This window comes from Pristis pectinata, chromosome 14, assembly GCF_009764475.1.
Source record: "Pristis pectinata isolate sPriPec2 chromosome 14, sPriPec2.1.pri, whole genome shotgun sequence".
NCBI classification, from domain to species: Eukaryota; Metazoa; Chordata; class Chondrichthyes; order Rhinopristiformes; family Pristidae; genus Pristis; species Pristis pectinata.
Genome location: NC_067418.1, coordinates 38,226,271 through 38,243,624, shown reverse-complemented (window position 1 = coordinate 38,243,624; position 17,354 = coordinate 38,226,271). Strand labels below are relative to the sequence as shown.

Here is a 17,354-nt window from a genome sequence, read left to right as displayed (position 1 = left end):
GCATATGCAGCAACAAACAATCTGCTGGAGGAACACAGCAGGTCGAGCAGCATCTGTGGGGTGGGTGGGGAAGGAATCTGTATCCACCATTCCTCCAGCAGATTATTTGTTGCTCCAGATTCCAGCATCTGTAGTTTTATTTTGATTTCTCTTGCATAGCAAGTTGTCTATTTGGAGTTGAGGGAAAAGAAGGGTAAAGGTTTCAGATAGTAATTTAGACAAAGCTCCTCGAACCTGTGCTTCTGCATGGAAATCTCTCAGTAAAAATTCATTTGTTTTCCATTGTTGTGAACTAACTCAAAATACAATGGCTGAGTGGAATTACTTATTTTGTCAGATCTTCTAACTGGACCATGGTAACATGATTACTTGTGTACTTTACACATCCTATCTGGGAGATTGTTGTAACACGTCCCTCTTGTTTCAGACAGATCCATGGAGAAATCTGTCATTTGTCCAGTGATCATTCCCACCTCCAGCAAATCTATTTTTGCAACTTACACTGATGGGGCTGTAATTTTGCCAGTGCAGATCAGCCACATTTTGCTGAAAATGAGCTGGTAGGGTTAACCTTGCCTGATGTTAGTGTAGATTCGAGTATCAGCAGATTTCCAACATGTGCTAATGGTTGGTAAGGATCTCTGCTGGCAGAATGTATTGAGAAATATAAGTTCTAGTGTTGAGATTTTATACCTATCTTCATCACAACTGTTGTTGACAACATCAATATTATCTGCTGTGGCTCCACTGAAACCTTTCCTCTTCATACAAACAATAATATTCAATCTTCCCTCTCTCTACCTTTTGCCATCTTTAGATGAAGTTCATCTCAATGTACTTGTTACTTCCTGCAGTCTCAGAACAACAGAATTTCTTCCCTCCAATCTTTCTCCTGCAATCTGGAGTCTTTTAAAACAAAAGCTTATGCTTCAGTTCATCTTTATACTCTTTCAACCTCAGTGGATCCTGCATTATGAGCCTTTGTTCTTTGTGCATGATTTTTGATCAAAAGGAAATATAGAGACGATGTTTAACTTCATGTGTTTACTATTTGGGTTGTACATATTATTTAACTAGTTAATTTTTTTAAAGTAACCTAGGAAATACAAAGGTCAACAAAGTAGTGCAATAATTACCTTTCATTGTAAAGAGCAGTCACCTTATCCTACTATACTACCCCTATAACAGCTTCTATTTGTTCACTTCAAATCAAATAGTTTCTGGGCTTAGACACCCTGGTACGTGCAGATAAACATGTTGTAATGTTTACAGTTAATCAGTGAGAGAAACAATTAAAGTGGAGTTGTTGCTGTGGTGTTTTTTTCAAATCGGTACATCTAATTTACCAGTAATCTTAACCTTTAACACCCTAACTACTCTATTCAGAGATGACATTGCTCTGATATGATTGACCAGACTGACAGTTTAATATTGCTTGGTGTTGGGCTATCAGCTGTTTTGTATTATAGTCTTAAGGTTGATCTTGAATTATGCATTGTGTGGCATTTGGGTAAATTCCCAACAGGAGGGTCTCAGTTAACCACAAAAATTCTAGAGTAAACATGCCGAATTTGCTATGGCTGATTACAAGTGAAACTGAAACCAGCCTTCGTGAGGCATTAAGTGTTGAAAAGGACTGAACCTGAGACCTGCCTGTTGACAGTGGTTCACTATCAGGCTGGGCACTAATTCACTCAAGTTCAAACAAGTTTTCAGTGAAGTTGCAACAGTGCCTAACAAAGTTCCCAGTGCCTGGGCCAGTGCCAGCAAGAACCTGAGAATTTGTGTGGAAGAATTCTTCTGTGACTTGGAATGCTACAGTGTTGACAGAGTCTGGTCTGACACCTAATGGGTGAATTGAATTTGGATAGATCAACCATAATCTAATCGAATGGTGCAGTGGGCTCAGGGAGCTGAATGACTTAAATCGTGTTCCTATCTTATAGGATGCGAGCCTTCCTTTGTTATAACTTCTACAGACATTAACTTTATAATAGCCCCCTACTTCTGCAATTATCACTAATATACTACACAAGCTGTTCATCAACTGCTGTTGTTTATGTGTGCCCTCTGGTGTCAATATTTGTTTACTTAATTTATTTTTAAATGTGACTGTTTTATGATAGTTAGTGAAACATTATTCAGTGTGCGTTTGCTTGTTCCACTATCACAACAGTTGGGTCATAGGCAGTAGAGCCAAAGGCAGAACGAGGTTAGCAACAGGGAGGTAGTAAACGTTGGTTGGAGAACAACAAACCTACATTTAAATAAAAATGTAGATTTGAGGGATTTGGGGGGTGGGGGGAACGGCACACAATTCCGGAGTTTGGAGGTTAAAATCTATGGTAAAGGAGCGAATGCAAACTCCCAGAAGGTGAACACAAGAATAAGGGAGAGAGAATTAAAGCACAAATGGCCTGCTAACCAGTTAGGGACTACAGAACATCCTTTGGATGTCTGATGTGAGTATGTTGGATACATCATATCTTTGCATTGATGGATGTGAGGTATATCAGTCGGTAAAAACCAGGGCACAGTGTGGTGAAATTTTTCACTGTCCCTCCAGCATTGCTCTTCATTACTTCTTGGTTAATCTTGGGCAGGAAGCGTTGGGACCCGATCACTGTGAAAACTATGAAAGGAGACATCCGACTTCAGTAATTATAGAACAGTTTCCCTGCTGTCCACAGACCAAGTCACTGAATCAGAGAAAATTAGCAACACAAGAGGTTTGGCCATCTGTGTCTGTGCTGTTCAAAAAAAGGGCTAGTAGGAAATCCCATCTTCTGGCTGCAGGTCCATAGCTCTGCAGGTCGTGGCTCTTCTCCATCTTCCCGCTCATCCTTCTACCAATTACTTTAAATTTACTTCCCCTGGTTTTTGAATCTTCTGTTAGGGAGGGTTAGACCTCTCATAGTTTGTTCCCTTCAATTAAATCTCCCCTCAGCTCGCTCTGTTCAGAACAACCCAAGGATAGCCATTTTTTCCTCACAGATGTAAATGCAAGGATCCTTTTGACCGCTGCCTCCCCGTGGCCAAAACCTTTCTCTCAGAGTTGCAGATTCCTCCCATCAGGTGGCACAACAGACATGATATCCAACAAATCCAGGAAAAGTTCAGGGAGCAGCATCAACTGCAGTACGCAGTCTTGAGAGGATCCTTCTCAAATTTAGTTGCCCCCAAAAATTTGTCATCATCCTAAGCCTGGTGCATGATGACATGATCTTTACTAATTAATCTACCATCGAGCCAATTCCAGTGCAAAAAAAGGGGTCAAACAAGGCAGTGTTAGTACACCATTTCTCTTCTCAGTCTTCTCTCCAAGTTCTCTGCTGCATTGGAGGTATCTATAGGATAATTGCCTCCATCGCGAGCCAAGATCTCACCAATTTTTTTTGAGTGTCAGTATACAGATGACACATGCATATGCATATTTGGGAGCTCCAGACCATCAATAATGCAGAAGACTTTGGACTAAACATCCAGAAGACAACTTGCTGCTGCTCTGCATTACACCTCCCACCACCCTGCACTCCCCACTCCCCACCACAACCCTTGACTCCCTGACAAACAAGATCCATTAAGGCTCCAGTCAATATGGAGGACTTCTCGTATCTCAGGAACCACGAAGCAGTGTGAGCAGACATCCAGAAGAAAAACCATCACCTCCAATACAGCAAGGAAAGGAGGACTGAAGAGCAAGACTTCCAACCTGGTATCAAGCTCACGGCCAACCAGGCAACAAGAATTCCAGCCCTCTTGTATGCATTGGAGACACAGACAACTGACATCGACCACCTCAAAGCACTGAAAACTGTTACCAACACTGTCTCTGCAAAATGCTCTGAATTTATTGGCAGGATAGGCGAGACAATATCAGCATGCCTTGGCAGGCCAACATCCCCAGCATCAAGGCTCTGATTATGCTCAGTTAATTTCAGTGGGTGAGCTACATCATAGACCTGGCACTGGACTACTGAAGCAAGCACTAGACAGGAGACCCCCACATTATGGCTGTTCAAGTTACTGAAAAATGCCCTTCCAGAATGCACAAATCACCACCTAAAAATTTAAGATGTGGAATAAAGTTCACTTTCATGGAATTTGTGTGTGTGTGTGTGTGTGTGTGTGTGTGTGTATGTGTGCGTTGGGGAGTGTGGAATAAACACTTTTTTCAACTCTCATTTCTTGGTGTATGCACAGATAATGCAGCTTCACATTATGGAAAATTGCGATATGGCCCATTTTCTAGGAATGCAAAACTTCGTAACGCAGGGGTCACTTGAACTAAGTTGAGGCGAGCAAATTCCAGAATGATAGAAAAATTGCTTTAAGGACATTGTCAAAACCTCCATGGGGGGGGGAGGGGGCAGTGGTGGAAAGAAGGTATCATCCTTGTTAATTCATGGGAATCTGAAGCCCAGGATTGCTCAAACTGGCAAAGGGTCTCTGTTCTGAAACCTTAACTCCATTTATCTCTCAACTGATGCTGACTAATCTGCCGAGTGTCCAACATTTTCTGTTTTTATTCTTAATTCTCATGCCACTATTGGAAAATGGATTGGGCTCATCCTGGAGGTATGGTGAAGGTTAAAGAGAATAGTATACCTGTGAAAATGTACCCAGCAAGAATCATTAGCATCCATTGTAAAACAGCAGGACCCTTTAAAAATTATTCGGCAGTATAATTTGCTCTTTTCAGTTTTAATTAAAAATATTTGATGTCTCAAAAGACCGCTTTCAAAGTTCTGATGTATAATTGGTTTGCTGTTCCAATCAGTTTAAAACTCAGAGCTGCTGCTCTGTGAAAGAAACTGTTTGTGAACAGAGTAAGATGGTTTTGTCTTTTGACAGGCTAATGCAGTTTGGCAAGCCTTAATTTCCAGACCTCTTGATAGTAAACTACATCCCCCTCTAGTGCCAGGATATGGCATTTCAATTCATTCTGAGTGGATTTTTGCTTCCAGTTTTGATCCAGTGAAACTTTAAGGATGGAAAATACAGCTACTGTTGTTTAGGTCCTGAGAGTATTCCAATAGAGCACATTAGTGATTCTGCAGCTGCTATATTGGTAATTGCCCTGTGTGATGCTAATAGCCACTGGAGGTATGCAGAGTTGGCAGATCAGCAATGCTGATTTGCGACCAGTGTTTCTAGATTAACTCTAGTTATTGGCTATTCTTGACCTCCTGAGCTGGATATGTATTCAGGAACAGCGAGAACCTCCCAACTGAACCAATGCTATTTAAAGGGATCATTAAATACTTGCAGGTTAGTTCCAGGTTGACTCTGAATTATGTTGCCACAATTCTGCAAGGGTTTGGTGATTTTCAGAGCTCTTTTAAAGTTGTTGAATGTTTATATGGAGTGGTTATAGTGTTTGAGGTATTTTTAACTGCAGCAGGATTTCCATGTACTATGACAACTGCTTCAGCCACAACTCCGAAACCATCGTGAGTCACTGTTGCAGTCATCTTTTCCATGAACTTTTATGCATTGGGCTGATACCATAAACATACAGCATTTTATAGTTTGTCACACACACTGGCATAAGGAAGGTTACTGATGCTGTCTGTCCCAAGACAAGCCAGCACATCTCTTGTCAGGTGGCAGCAAGTACATGCCTCAATGAGGAGTGCAGGCTTCCCCAGTGCATGGAGTGCCATTAATTACAGATACATTACTAAATGGTTTTCACTTTTCAACTTGGAGATAAAACTGCAATTAGAAGGGATTTAATTCCTTCAATGCTCAACTGCTGCTTGACTGTATGCAGAGAGTTATGCAGGTCAATGCTCAATATCGCTACAGCAATCATTATATTATCTGTTATACCCAAAGTCAGAAGTGGGGATGTTCATTGATTTCACATTGTTCAATTCTTTTGCACTCCTCAGAACATAAAACAGTCCATGCCTGCACATAACAATCAGGCAAGGGCTGACAAGTAGCAGTAATGTTTGCATTACTCAAGTCCCAAGCAGTGACTATCTCCGGTGCAATCTAAGCACTCACCCTTGACATTCAATGGCATGACCATCACAGAGTAATGCCATTGCACTGACATTGGTATGACTCTGTGATGCCAATGTCAATGACATTGACCATTCACTGACCAGAAACTGGCTACAAGAGCAGGTCAGAGGCTGTCTATCCTGCAGTGAAGTGACTTATCTCCTAACATCCAAAAGCCTTGCACCATCTACAAGGCACGAGGAAGAATCTGACTGAATGGTCTCCACTTGCCTGGATGTGCACAGCTTCTTCAACACTCAAGAAGCTGAACCACATCCAGAACAAAACAGCTGATCTAATTTGGCACCTATCCACCACACTAAACATTCATCATCTTAATCTCCAGCACACCTTTACTGCTGTGTATAGCAGCCACAAGATGCTCCAGTTAATTGCTAAGGCTCCTCCAACAGCACGTCCCAAACCCACCACCTCTATCACCAAAAGGACAAGTGCAGCAGTTGCATGTAAAGATCACCACCTGTATGTTCCTCTCCAAGACATGCACCATCGTGTCTTGAAAATATATCATTTGGTTCTTTATCTAAATTCTGAGCCTGTTTGCACAACAGCACTATAGAGATATCTTCACCAGAAATGCTGTACTAGTTCAATAAGATGGCTCACTACCACCTTCTCATGGACTATTTGTTCTGTGCTAGTCCAGTTGTGCCAGTTACATTTGGTTCCTGGGCTATGAGGGCAACACGAATACAATGAATATGATGCTGCTGGAAAGACCATCCGCTCATTCAAATAATGAACTGTTTAGGAGGAGCCCTGCAGACAGGTGCTAAGATTTGCACTGGGGTTGTGGTTTGGGGAGAGGAGGAAGGTAAGTTGTGTGGTTTCACCATATGCTGTTTGTAAATCAAGAGAGGTTGTGGAATGAGGGGGAAGTGCATTATGAGATGCAGGGTTAGATATGAATGTATTATCTTCAGCTATGCTTTAATTCCTGATGCTGACTACAAACTCAATGCTACTCCAAAAGTGAGATTTGCCAGCATCTTCTGCTACAGACAGGCAATTCCCCTTTATGACGGTGACAGGCTTAAGGGTAGCTGGTAACTGGTGCTTGCCACTCATAAAACCTGAGCCCCTTATTGGGATGCTAAGGCATGGTTGGTATTGGCCACATGCAACAATCATGTGAATTAACAGACAGCACAAATTTGGTGTGTTGTCTGCATTGAGAGCAACAGTTCTAAGTTAACAACAAACTCTGAGCCCTTAACCTATTTTTGGGATTATCTGTACTGCTGCACATTGAAGTTATCAGTCATTTACAAAGAATATATATATCTGGAGTAATTCAGTATCTACATTTATTTAACTCATCCTGTTGTCCCTCTACTGTGCGAGTCATTTTCATCAGTACATTGCACTTTATTTTCATACTCTTGGTGGGATTAGATCATTAAAGCTGTTAATGGACACTCCTGACATATCTTTCTTACCAGCTCAGGGTCCTGGTATATTTTAATCCTGAACAACCACACAGAAAATGTCACGAAGCATGCAGTTTTGGACATGATTGGTTTTTGAATAAGCTTGTCGAAAACATCTAAATCTAAACAAATCTATTTAATTTTTTTTTGAAAAAAGAAATGAAGTTCTGTTTATTTCACTTGCTCCTGCAACTGATGATGTAGATGCATTAATCTGCTGTTAGGATTTTCAATAATATTTTAATATCAGTAAAGCAAACATCAGAACTTGATCCCATAATCACACTCCTGTATTCGGACAAAGCTGGTGGGGTAGTGCTGACCTACTGCTGCGCCTTCATCCTGATTAAAGATGAGATTGTTGTCCCTGGCAGTGTAACTGGATTGCAGGTTCTGCCCACAGGCTGGTTCTTTCATGGAAAGTACAGGCTGTAATTTGACTTGAGAAACAGCCAGCAATGCTGAGGAGGCATTAAACCCAAAGCTATTTGGGAGCCTTTCAATAAATCATAAATTCATTCCAGCACAGCAAGATGCCGTTTGCCCCCTCGTGTCCATACTGGGTCTCTGGAGCACAATCCACTCAGTTCCTTTCCCCCACTCTATCCCTGTAGCAAGTTTAGATTCCCTTGGAAATTATTCATCATCTCCACTTTCAACACAAAACCCTTGAAGGCAGCAAAGTTGAAGTCATTGCCACTTTCTGTTTCCCTTAAATCTGTATCATCCAGTCCTTGCACATAAGTTAATGTGAGCAGTTTCTCTTTCCCTATGTTATCTAAACCTGCTATAATCTTCCACGTTTGTCAAATGTCTCTTCAGAGTTCTTTGCTCCAAGGAGAACAACTCCAGCTTCTACAACCTAATCTTCCAGCTAAAACCTCTCACCCCTGGAACCATACTGATAAATGGCCACTGCAACTTTTCAAGGATCTTCATATTCTTCCTAAACTACGATGACCAGAGATGCACACATCTGGTGTGGCTTAACCAGGCCTGTAGGTTCAGCATAAATTCCCTGCTTGTGAACTCAAATCCTCTATTTATGAAGCCCAAGATTTTATATGCTCCCAATACACCACTTTTCAAAGATCTGTGGATGTGACTTGTAAAAATTGTGCCTTTTAATTTACATTTATTTTCTTGGGAAACACCACTCTTTATCATCTTGCAGTCTGAAAATAACCACTTAGCATAGCCTTGTTATGCCCTGTCCATGACCAATGTTTATATGTAAGCTGACATTAACCTTCCTATTCCATGAGCATCGGTTTTGTTAACCAGCCTTTTATGTAGCAATTATGTCAAGCACTTTCTTAAAATCCATCTGGACAACATCCACTGCATCCAACCTTCTCTGTCACTTCATCAAAAATTTTCATTCACATTAGTCAATGTATTATATAAAAGAAATTCTCCATTTCATCTGTAGTCCTCTGTTTGTCAACTATATTACTGTTGTAAGGAATTTCTCAGTATCTGCTTTGTAAAATGTCTTCAGAATTTTGAATAGATCTAACCTACCCTTTAAACTTCTCTCAAGGAGACAGTCTCAGCTTCTCTGGGCTCTCAACACTGGGGTAGAAACCTTAGAGAAATGCCAATACTTCCGTTCTCTGGCTCAAGCTACATTATGAAATTAGGAAAATTCCATCCAATAATCTCCAAAATGGACTACTCGAGAAATCCTGCACATTATATCTCTCTTGTAGCATGAGGACTAAAATTAAGCACTGTTGTGGTCTCAGATCAACTCGTTTCAATATTTTCTGCAGAATTTTGGCTATCTAATTCTGTTGTCTGTTTGATGTGTTGATTACACTGCTCCCAGAAAGTCTGCAACTTAATCTTCCCCCATTCCACTCCAATTCTTGTATCTTAGCATACTAGGGTGGCCTCCTCCGAGGCCTGGCCATTTTTTTTCTGAGATGTTGGCTGACATACATCTGCCTTTTCCTACATAAATTTCAGATTTAAAATTAACAGAAGTGACACAGGATTGTTTTTGGAAAAAGTACACAATTTTGCCAATCTCTGCATACAAAAGTATTTCCTGACATTTCTCTTGAAAAGCCTGGCTCTGATTTTTATCTCCACTTGTCATGTACCCTTCCAACAGCAGAAATACTTTTTATTCTCTTGAATCCCTGCCAGTTCCCCTTATTGTCTTAAAATCTTGAACCAAATCACATTCTATAATTTTGTATGTGAAGCCTTTTACCAATGTGCTTGTAACAAGGCTTTCATTTGCGAATGACATTAAATATGTGTCATGGAGGAGTATAATTATGCAAGGTCAGCAACTATTGACTTGTCAATTTATATGAGGAATTGGCATAAACCAAAGGAATTAAGCCGCTCCTGCTCAAGTACCCAGATATTCCTATCACTGCAGGCATGGAGTTGATAACCTTTGAGCAAAGATCACCCCAGAATGGTTATGTTGGTAGTCTCAGGAATAGCAGTGGTATTGGAGATTAAATGAAGATAACTGGGATATCTCTTCAGTGTTGGATATCTCTTCAGTGTTGGATCTAAATCTTGGAACTCCTTACGTAACAACACTGTAAGTAGCTTCATCGGGACTATAGTTGTTCAAAGTGATGGGTCATTATCACTTTCTCAAGACCATTTAGGATGAGCCATAAATTCTGAGCTTCTCAGCAATACCTGCAACCGTGAGTGAATTGGGAGAAAACACTAACAAAATCATTGAGCATAAATTGCCATTTACATGCAAACATTTGTGCTGAACTACATTGCCATAGATTTGTATAGCATGGAAGCAGGCCTTTCAGCCCAACTGGTCCATGCCAGCCAAATTGTCTACTTGAGCTAGTCCCATTTCCCCACATTTGTCCCATACCCTTCTAAACTTTTCCTATCCATGTACCTGTCTAAATGTCCTTTAAACATTGTAATTGTAGTCACCTCTACAACTTCCTCTGGCTTCAGCTTGTTCCATATACACACCACCTTGAAAATGTTGCCCCTCAACTCCCTTTTTAAAATTTTCCCTTCTCACCTTAAACCTAAACCCTCTACTTTTATAGTTCCCTACCCTGTGACCATTCACCTTATCTATGCTCCCTCATGATTTTATAAAACCACCTGAGGTCACCCTCGGCCTTCTACGCTCCAGGAAAAAAGCCCCAGTCTCTTCTTATAGTTCAAGCCCTCCAGTCCTGGTAACATCCTCATCCTCATGAATCTTTTTCTGCACCCTTTCCAGCTTAAATGACATGCTGCTTATACCCAGGTGACCAGAACTGCACATGGTATTCCAAGTGCAGTCTCACCAACGTCTTGTACAGCTGTAACATGACATCCCAACTCTTGTACTCAATATGTTGTATGGGGGAAGCAATGAAACATGCTCCAGCTGAATCTGAAGAGCTTCATATAGGACCATAGAAAAATATGAAAGGAGGAGCTATACTCTGCATGTAACCAATACTGCACCTGGCCTGGGAACGCTTGATGATGATACTGCATCCCTGAAGTAATTCATAATTCCATTCTATTTGCACCTCTCTTCATAAATGCAAAATCAAACCCCAACAAATTATCTCATAAACTCAAGTTTATTTCAGATAGGTTGTAGAGCATCAAGAAGGTAAATAGAGTTCTGCAAAGGTAGATGAGTTGAAAGAAGAGAAATTTTAAGGAGCTCAATTTAGGTCAGACATGCCAACAGTAGGTCAACTGTGGGAAGACGTCAGTAATCTCAGAAAATGTTTAGCCCTGTATATTCTCCAGGATGATTGTGACTTGGAACATGTTTAATTTGTATCCTGTGGAGAGGTCGACTATAGTTAACCACTATTAGCTGGAACAAGTGCATTTTAGGGAGTTGATGTGAAATTTTGTATCATATCTCCTGTATTTGAAAACAGTTCTTTTTCTGTAGGATTTAGCATTTCAATTAGTGAGGGCAGGTGGCACATGAGAAGATCTCATGTAATGGATGTTGAATATACGCTTAATGGATTTTACTCATCCCTTTTCATTTAATAGTTTCACATGTATTTAATCACAGCGCATTGCTTTTGTTTTCTCAATTGTATGAGTTCCCATTGCATTTTCTCTACGTTCCGTTCAGCTTTCCCATCTTTTTTATGCCAATGAAGGTGGAGTTGGAGTCTGGCAAATATTCTGGCAAATAATGGAGCAAGCATCCTGCTGTTGATTACTTAATCCCTTGGTATGTCTGCTGGAAAAGGTGCTAAAGGGAATGCCATGCCTCCATCCTTCCTGTGGCTATGGAGATAGGGTGACAGTCTAGCAATTCTACTGACAAATGGAGCAGAATCCTGGTCCTGACTACTGTTACCTGGTACTCCTGCTGGAAAGACTGAGCTCTGATACCTTCATGCTGGAAATGTACTGCCTGGTACATGGAAGTTATTTGTAAAACTGCACCTGTTTGGAATTGGAGCATTTGGGAAGGAGAGAAAAAGACTGGTTAAGGAAAATAATCGTTAGAATTAATTTGCAAAGCTCTGGTAGGAGTGTTTAATGTCTTGTAAAAGAGCTTCTAGTTGGGACTCACTAGTATTTGTTGTATTCTACAGAAAACACATGCCATGATGGAGGACCAAGTGTTGCGGCGCAGGTTTTCTCTCTGCACTGGATTGGCAACACCACAGAAAATTGACCCTCGTGAGTTCACCCGAAACTCTTCTTTTGGAGGATACAATGAAATATGTCCTTTGACTCCAGGTTTGTTAAGTTTGGCTCACTTTTTCTTCATCCTTATTATGTGTGTCAGTCCAACCACAATGCTGTACGGAGAAACTAAATAGATGAAGGCATCTTAAAATAGATTGTGAATGCTTGTGTTACATACGTACAGCAATGGACAAACTTCTATTCCTGTATTAAGATAATATTGTTGAACCACTGTAATTACTAGATCGCTGTTCAACCATTAATCCTCTTCTCAGTGGTTGTACACCCATGCACTTTCCAGTTGGATTACGATGGGCATTAACGTTACTGCTGAATACTCTACACATCTGATTCAATGTGATGTGGTGCTACAGCACAAGAGTTGGTACTTTTCAGGATTGATCCCTGTTTTATGCTGAGTTAGTACTTTTGGAATGGCAGTAGAAGCCCTGCAATTAACCTGAGCCTCAGGCTTAAAACGGTCTGGGGTGGGGGGGAGTGGGGGGGGGGTTGTGTGTGTGGGGGGACCTTTACTAAACTTCCACAGCTTAACACCATTCGGAAAATATATCCAGAAGATCAGGATTGGGAGAGGTGACCTATATCTTTACGGTCCATTGTTTCAAAGTCACACATTGATAATGGTACTGCACTGTACTTGATGTAGCTCTTGAGTCATTTGACATGCACTGCCCATGGATCTTTGTAGCAATTTATAGAGTTGTTTATAAAGCAACACGTTCTCTGGGGATTCTACTCAGTTGTTTGAACTGTAGTTATCAACATTCCACTCACAAGTCAGTCTCATGTGATTCATTCTACCACAGGAGAACAAACTGAGTAACATCTGCCATCCTTGGAATAGTTCCAGGGGCACAGGCTACCAGTAAATGTAATTCCTCTGAGACACATTGTTCCAAAATTAGCTGGATAATTATCTAATTAGAAGTGGGAGATCGCAAAGTTGACTGAGATAATCAAACAAACCAGAGGTAGTTGGATGGTGTGATAATGTAGTAGTTAATTAATTGAACTAGTATTCCAGATCCTGGATTAATAATCCTGTGAATTGGATTTCATATCCTATAATGGCAATGTGAGAATTTAGTTAAATAAGTTTGTATCACTAAAAGTGAGAATGAAAGATTGTCATAAATTCCAAATGGTTCACAAATGCCCTTTTAGAAAAGGAAATCTGCCCTCCTTACTCAGTTAACCTAAATATAACTCCAGTCTCATGTAGACTATGTTGGGAAACCACATGCAGTGATTCTAGAAAACAGCGAAGTTGAAAATCTTTAAAGGTGAAATTATCTTTAATAAAATTTTATTCAATTATTTTTTATTCAGAAATTGCTCTTGACTTAAGGGGCTATTAATTATGAAAAGAAGTAAATGTCATTCTATTGACTTTTGCTGAAGCAGGAATTTAACAATGAATTTACTTAATAAGTTAGAAATTTATCTTCGGTCATATATCAGTCTTATATTATTGAGTAAGGCACTGGAAGCTTTTCTGCAACTTGTCAGTGTGAAACAGGGTCCTGATGGCACTTGCAATAAATTTGCATAGAATAATTTCATATGGCACCTCACTGTCACAATCTACTTGTACCTTGACTTTATTGATCCTGCTTCTTCCAATCCAGTTAGGTTGGGGAAATCATTTTTGGCCATCATGCATCTGGTTATCATAAGGTAGCTCCTGGTCTATTTTTGTTTTGCATGCCTGTTAAATGGCACTGTTTCTGTCTCTATTCCTACTTGCTACAGGTAATGAAATAGAAAAAAATGGATTTTCAGCTCTTACCTATGAGGTCACTTCAACACCCATCTCCAGTAGTAAGGTAGGCACTTGACCTTTCTGCCACTACTGACCTATACCTAGCAACCAACAAGCGTGGTGAGCAGAGGGTCAAAATTTTGGACTTGTATGAATCATTCTTGCACATGCTCCATATCTGAGATTGTTAAATATTGACTAGATTAGCTGTGCAAAAGATTTTCAGACTTGAAATTTGTGTCAAATGCTGGTTCACTTTCACATCTCAAAGGTTCTTCTTGACCATTTATGGGATAAGTTTAGCCACTTTATTTTCAACAAAGATTAAATTCTCACTACTGGCGACTTAATTCAGTTTTAGATCTTATCTGTTCTTCATTGCTCCCTACGTCTTTGCCTCCCAGATACTCGTCAAACATCTCTTCTGCCTCTTTATCTTTCCTTCAGATATGAGGAGGACATGGCAAAATAAGAAAGATATGCACACCAGAAGGATCATAATCCTAAATGAATGACAGTTAAGGTTGTATTTCCAGCCTGAATTTCTACTTTAATGACTATTTCCTCAAGGCCATCATAAACAAATCTAATGAATATTGTGAAGAAAGAATCCCTTTTCCATTATTAAGCATTTTTTTCAAAATGTATTTCAACACAATAATGAAGCATTCAACTGATAAAAAGAACTTTTAAATATTTGACAGTTTGCAAAAATTAGTGTTACAAAAGTTATGGAAGCTAATAAATGTTCCAGCAAATGAAGGAACCAGACATGGCATTAAATGAAAATCAAAATAACTGCAGATCCTGGAAATCTGAAATTAAAACAGAGAACACTTAGCAGGTCAGGCAGCATCTGTGGAAAAAGGAAGAGTTAACTTTTCGGGTCTGGGATTCTTCATCAGTTCTGAGACATTAACTGTTTCTTTTTCCACAAATGCTGCCTGATCTAGAGATTTTTTTTCCCCCAGCATTTCCTGCTTTTATTAGTACATTCATTTATACAGAGCATGAGAAGGCCCAAGCTTGACACACAATTCACGTTGACTTATCTGATCTCGGGTTGAATGGTTGTGAAAGAGGTTCAGGTGGGAGCAAGCAGGAGCCTCACCCTGACCACATCCTTTTATTAAAAAAAAAGTGAGCCTGTGGGCAAATGAGCTCACATTTGTGGTATGACATTAAGGAAATATGCATCTGCCCCTCCAAACACCAGCCAATTTAAGTTCCTGTGCACAGCTTTGAAAGGGACCAAAATGATCTCTGGTTCCTCAGTGCAACAAAGGTGGAGGCTTCCTGCTTTTGATTGGAATCTAGGGTTTCCTGTTGAAAATGCATGTCCATTGATTCAGTGTTGGCTGAGGCCCTACTATTAAATATCAGGCCAATGGTCACCGTTGAAGTAAGGTTTCAAAAACTGATTTCTTTGTTCTTTTGTTGTACTCATTAATGACTTAAGAAAAAAACGGGCTCCATCTTGGCACAGCTGTAATGCCTAGGTTCCCACTATGGTGAAGCAATGCTGATCTGGTCTCCTTCATTTCTCTTGCAGTCTGATTCCAAACTATACAATGGCTGCGACAAAGACTGTGTATCTCCCATCTCTAAACTCACGAAGAAAGAATCCTTGAAGGTAGGCGCCTTCAGTTACAATGCAGCGGCAAAAGACAGTCTCTGTGTAATGTTTCATACTGCCCTTGAATCCATGAGGTTAACTTGGAGTTAGAGAGGATCATGGAGAGACTGGCACTTGGTAGTGGTGAGAACAGGACTAGCAGTACACTCTGTGGTGGAGGACGAGAGGAAATTGCCCCCGCTTTTTTCCATGGGGAAGGTGAACTGGAGATGGGAGGATTGATATAGCACCATGGTAGTGAGAGCACCAAGGTTGAAGTTCGGTAATTTATTTTCAAAGCAGACATCTTAGTTCAGCATTATGCCCGTTGGATCCTGTTGCCTTAGGAGTGTCCAGTGGTCCAGGTTCCATTAAAATGCTCCAAATGGAGTGCTGCATGGAAATTACATTATGTCGAGCACTCACAATGCAGAAATCATGTCATACTAATTGCAGGTCTAATTTTCCAAGTGACAGGAATGCCCCAGAAATGGTGGTTGTTGTTCACTCCCTATTGCATCATGCTGGAAAAAACATTGTTATACAACTCAATTTCTGGGCGATGATTCCTGTTCGGTGCATCTCCTGTTCACCCTGAGTTGGAGATTGCAGCAGAACCTTCCCCGCATTTAAAGTTAAATATTATGTTAATGGAAAGTGAGATGAAGAGAAATAGAATCAAGACAAATACATGAGATTCAGATTATTGTTCAGATAATAGATATCAATACAAACTAGTTGGGTTGAAAGGCTGGTTTCTGTTTTGTAATTTTTTATGCAATTCCAATATGCCTCTTCTACAGTATAAAACTCTACAAAATGTAATAACCCAGCATTTGCGATAAGCAGCAAGTTAAACAAAACCATCAAACAAAAGTGCAAGCTTGCATCGTGGAGTTCAGTTCAAAGTTCAGTTGAACTTGCAGTTCAAAGCTGGTTCTAATCCTTGCAGAGAGGCCCTGGGCTTCAACAAAGCTTTCTGTGATGCAATGGCATCATGGGTGGACTGGGGCCAGAACGAGCCATTTCCACAACGAAGCTATATATTAAAAAAATCTTTCACTTCTAGGTAAGCTGTGTTCCTGGCTTAGTCAGCAGTCAATGCTTGAGAATAACCTAATTGTTTCTAATATATAACTAATAAAATTATTTCGTAAAAATTAAATTTTAAAATGTTTTAATTTATAATGTTAAATCACTTCCAAATACTTGAACTTTAAAAATCACTTAAATGCAAACAATTAAAACAAATCTAAATTAACTATCACTTCAGTCTGTGGGAACCATTCCCTCTATTGAAATAAATGGAGAAACAGTTCTTAAAATCAGGTTCATGTGGATTCTGCACTGCGAGTGGTAGATAATTGCTGCAATGTTCCTAAAAATACTCACAGCTAATTGTCAGCAATTACACAGGGAAATGAACTCACGTTTTTATCTCAGGAGCTCAACCAGAAATTCACATACCCAACTCGTGTGCTTGGAGCTTCATTTATGGATAGAAAGGCTCACTATCAATTCTTTACCATTTTTCTCTCAATGATGATCACTATTTTTTGAGCTCTAGAATCATTTGAAAATGCTAATGTCAATTCCGATCACAGAGTCAGAATGTTATAGGTTCAAGTTCCACACCATGACTTGACTATGTAATCTTGGCTTTTTCCTTCACTGTAACACTAAAGTAATGTTATATTTTCATACATTCTGATGTGCTTCCATTCAGATGAGAAGACGTGATGTGGCTATTCAAGTAGGTATAAGATATCCAAATGTAAAAGAATAGCTTTGCTGGTACCTTCTCTAACCCAAAGATATC

The 17,354-nt window shown here is 40.0% G+C and overlaps 1 protein-coding gene across 4 annotated transcripts in view; it reads left to right on the top strand.

Annotated features, from left to right (window-relative positions):
• LOC127577840 (oxysterol-binding protein-related protein 5-like) overlaps positions 1-17,354 on the top strand; it is a 101,818-nt gene that overhangs the window by 48,535 nt on the left and 35,929 nt on the right. For all 4 annotated transcript variants that reach the window (XM_052029443.1, XM_052029444.1, XM_052029445.1 and 1 more), the window contains exons 2-4: positions 12,041-12,188; positions 13,911-13,984; positions 15,473-15,553. In XM_052029443.1, the coding sequence (XP_051885403.1) occupies positions 12,041-12,188; positions 13,911-13,984; positions 15,473-15,553 (303 nt within the window). The remainder of the gene's footprint in view (positions 1-12,040; positions 12,189-13,910; positions 13,985-15,472; positions 15,554-17,354) is intronic.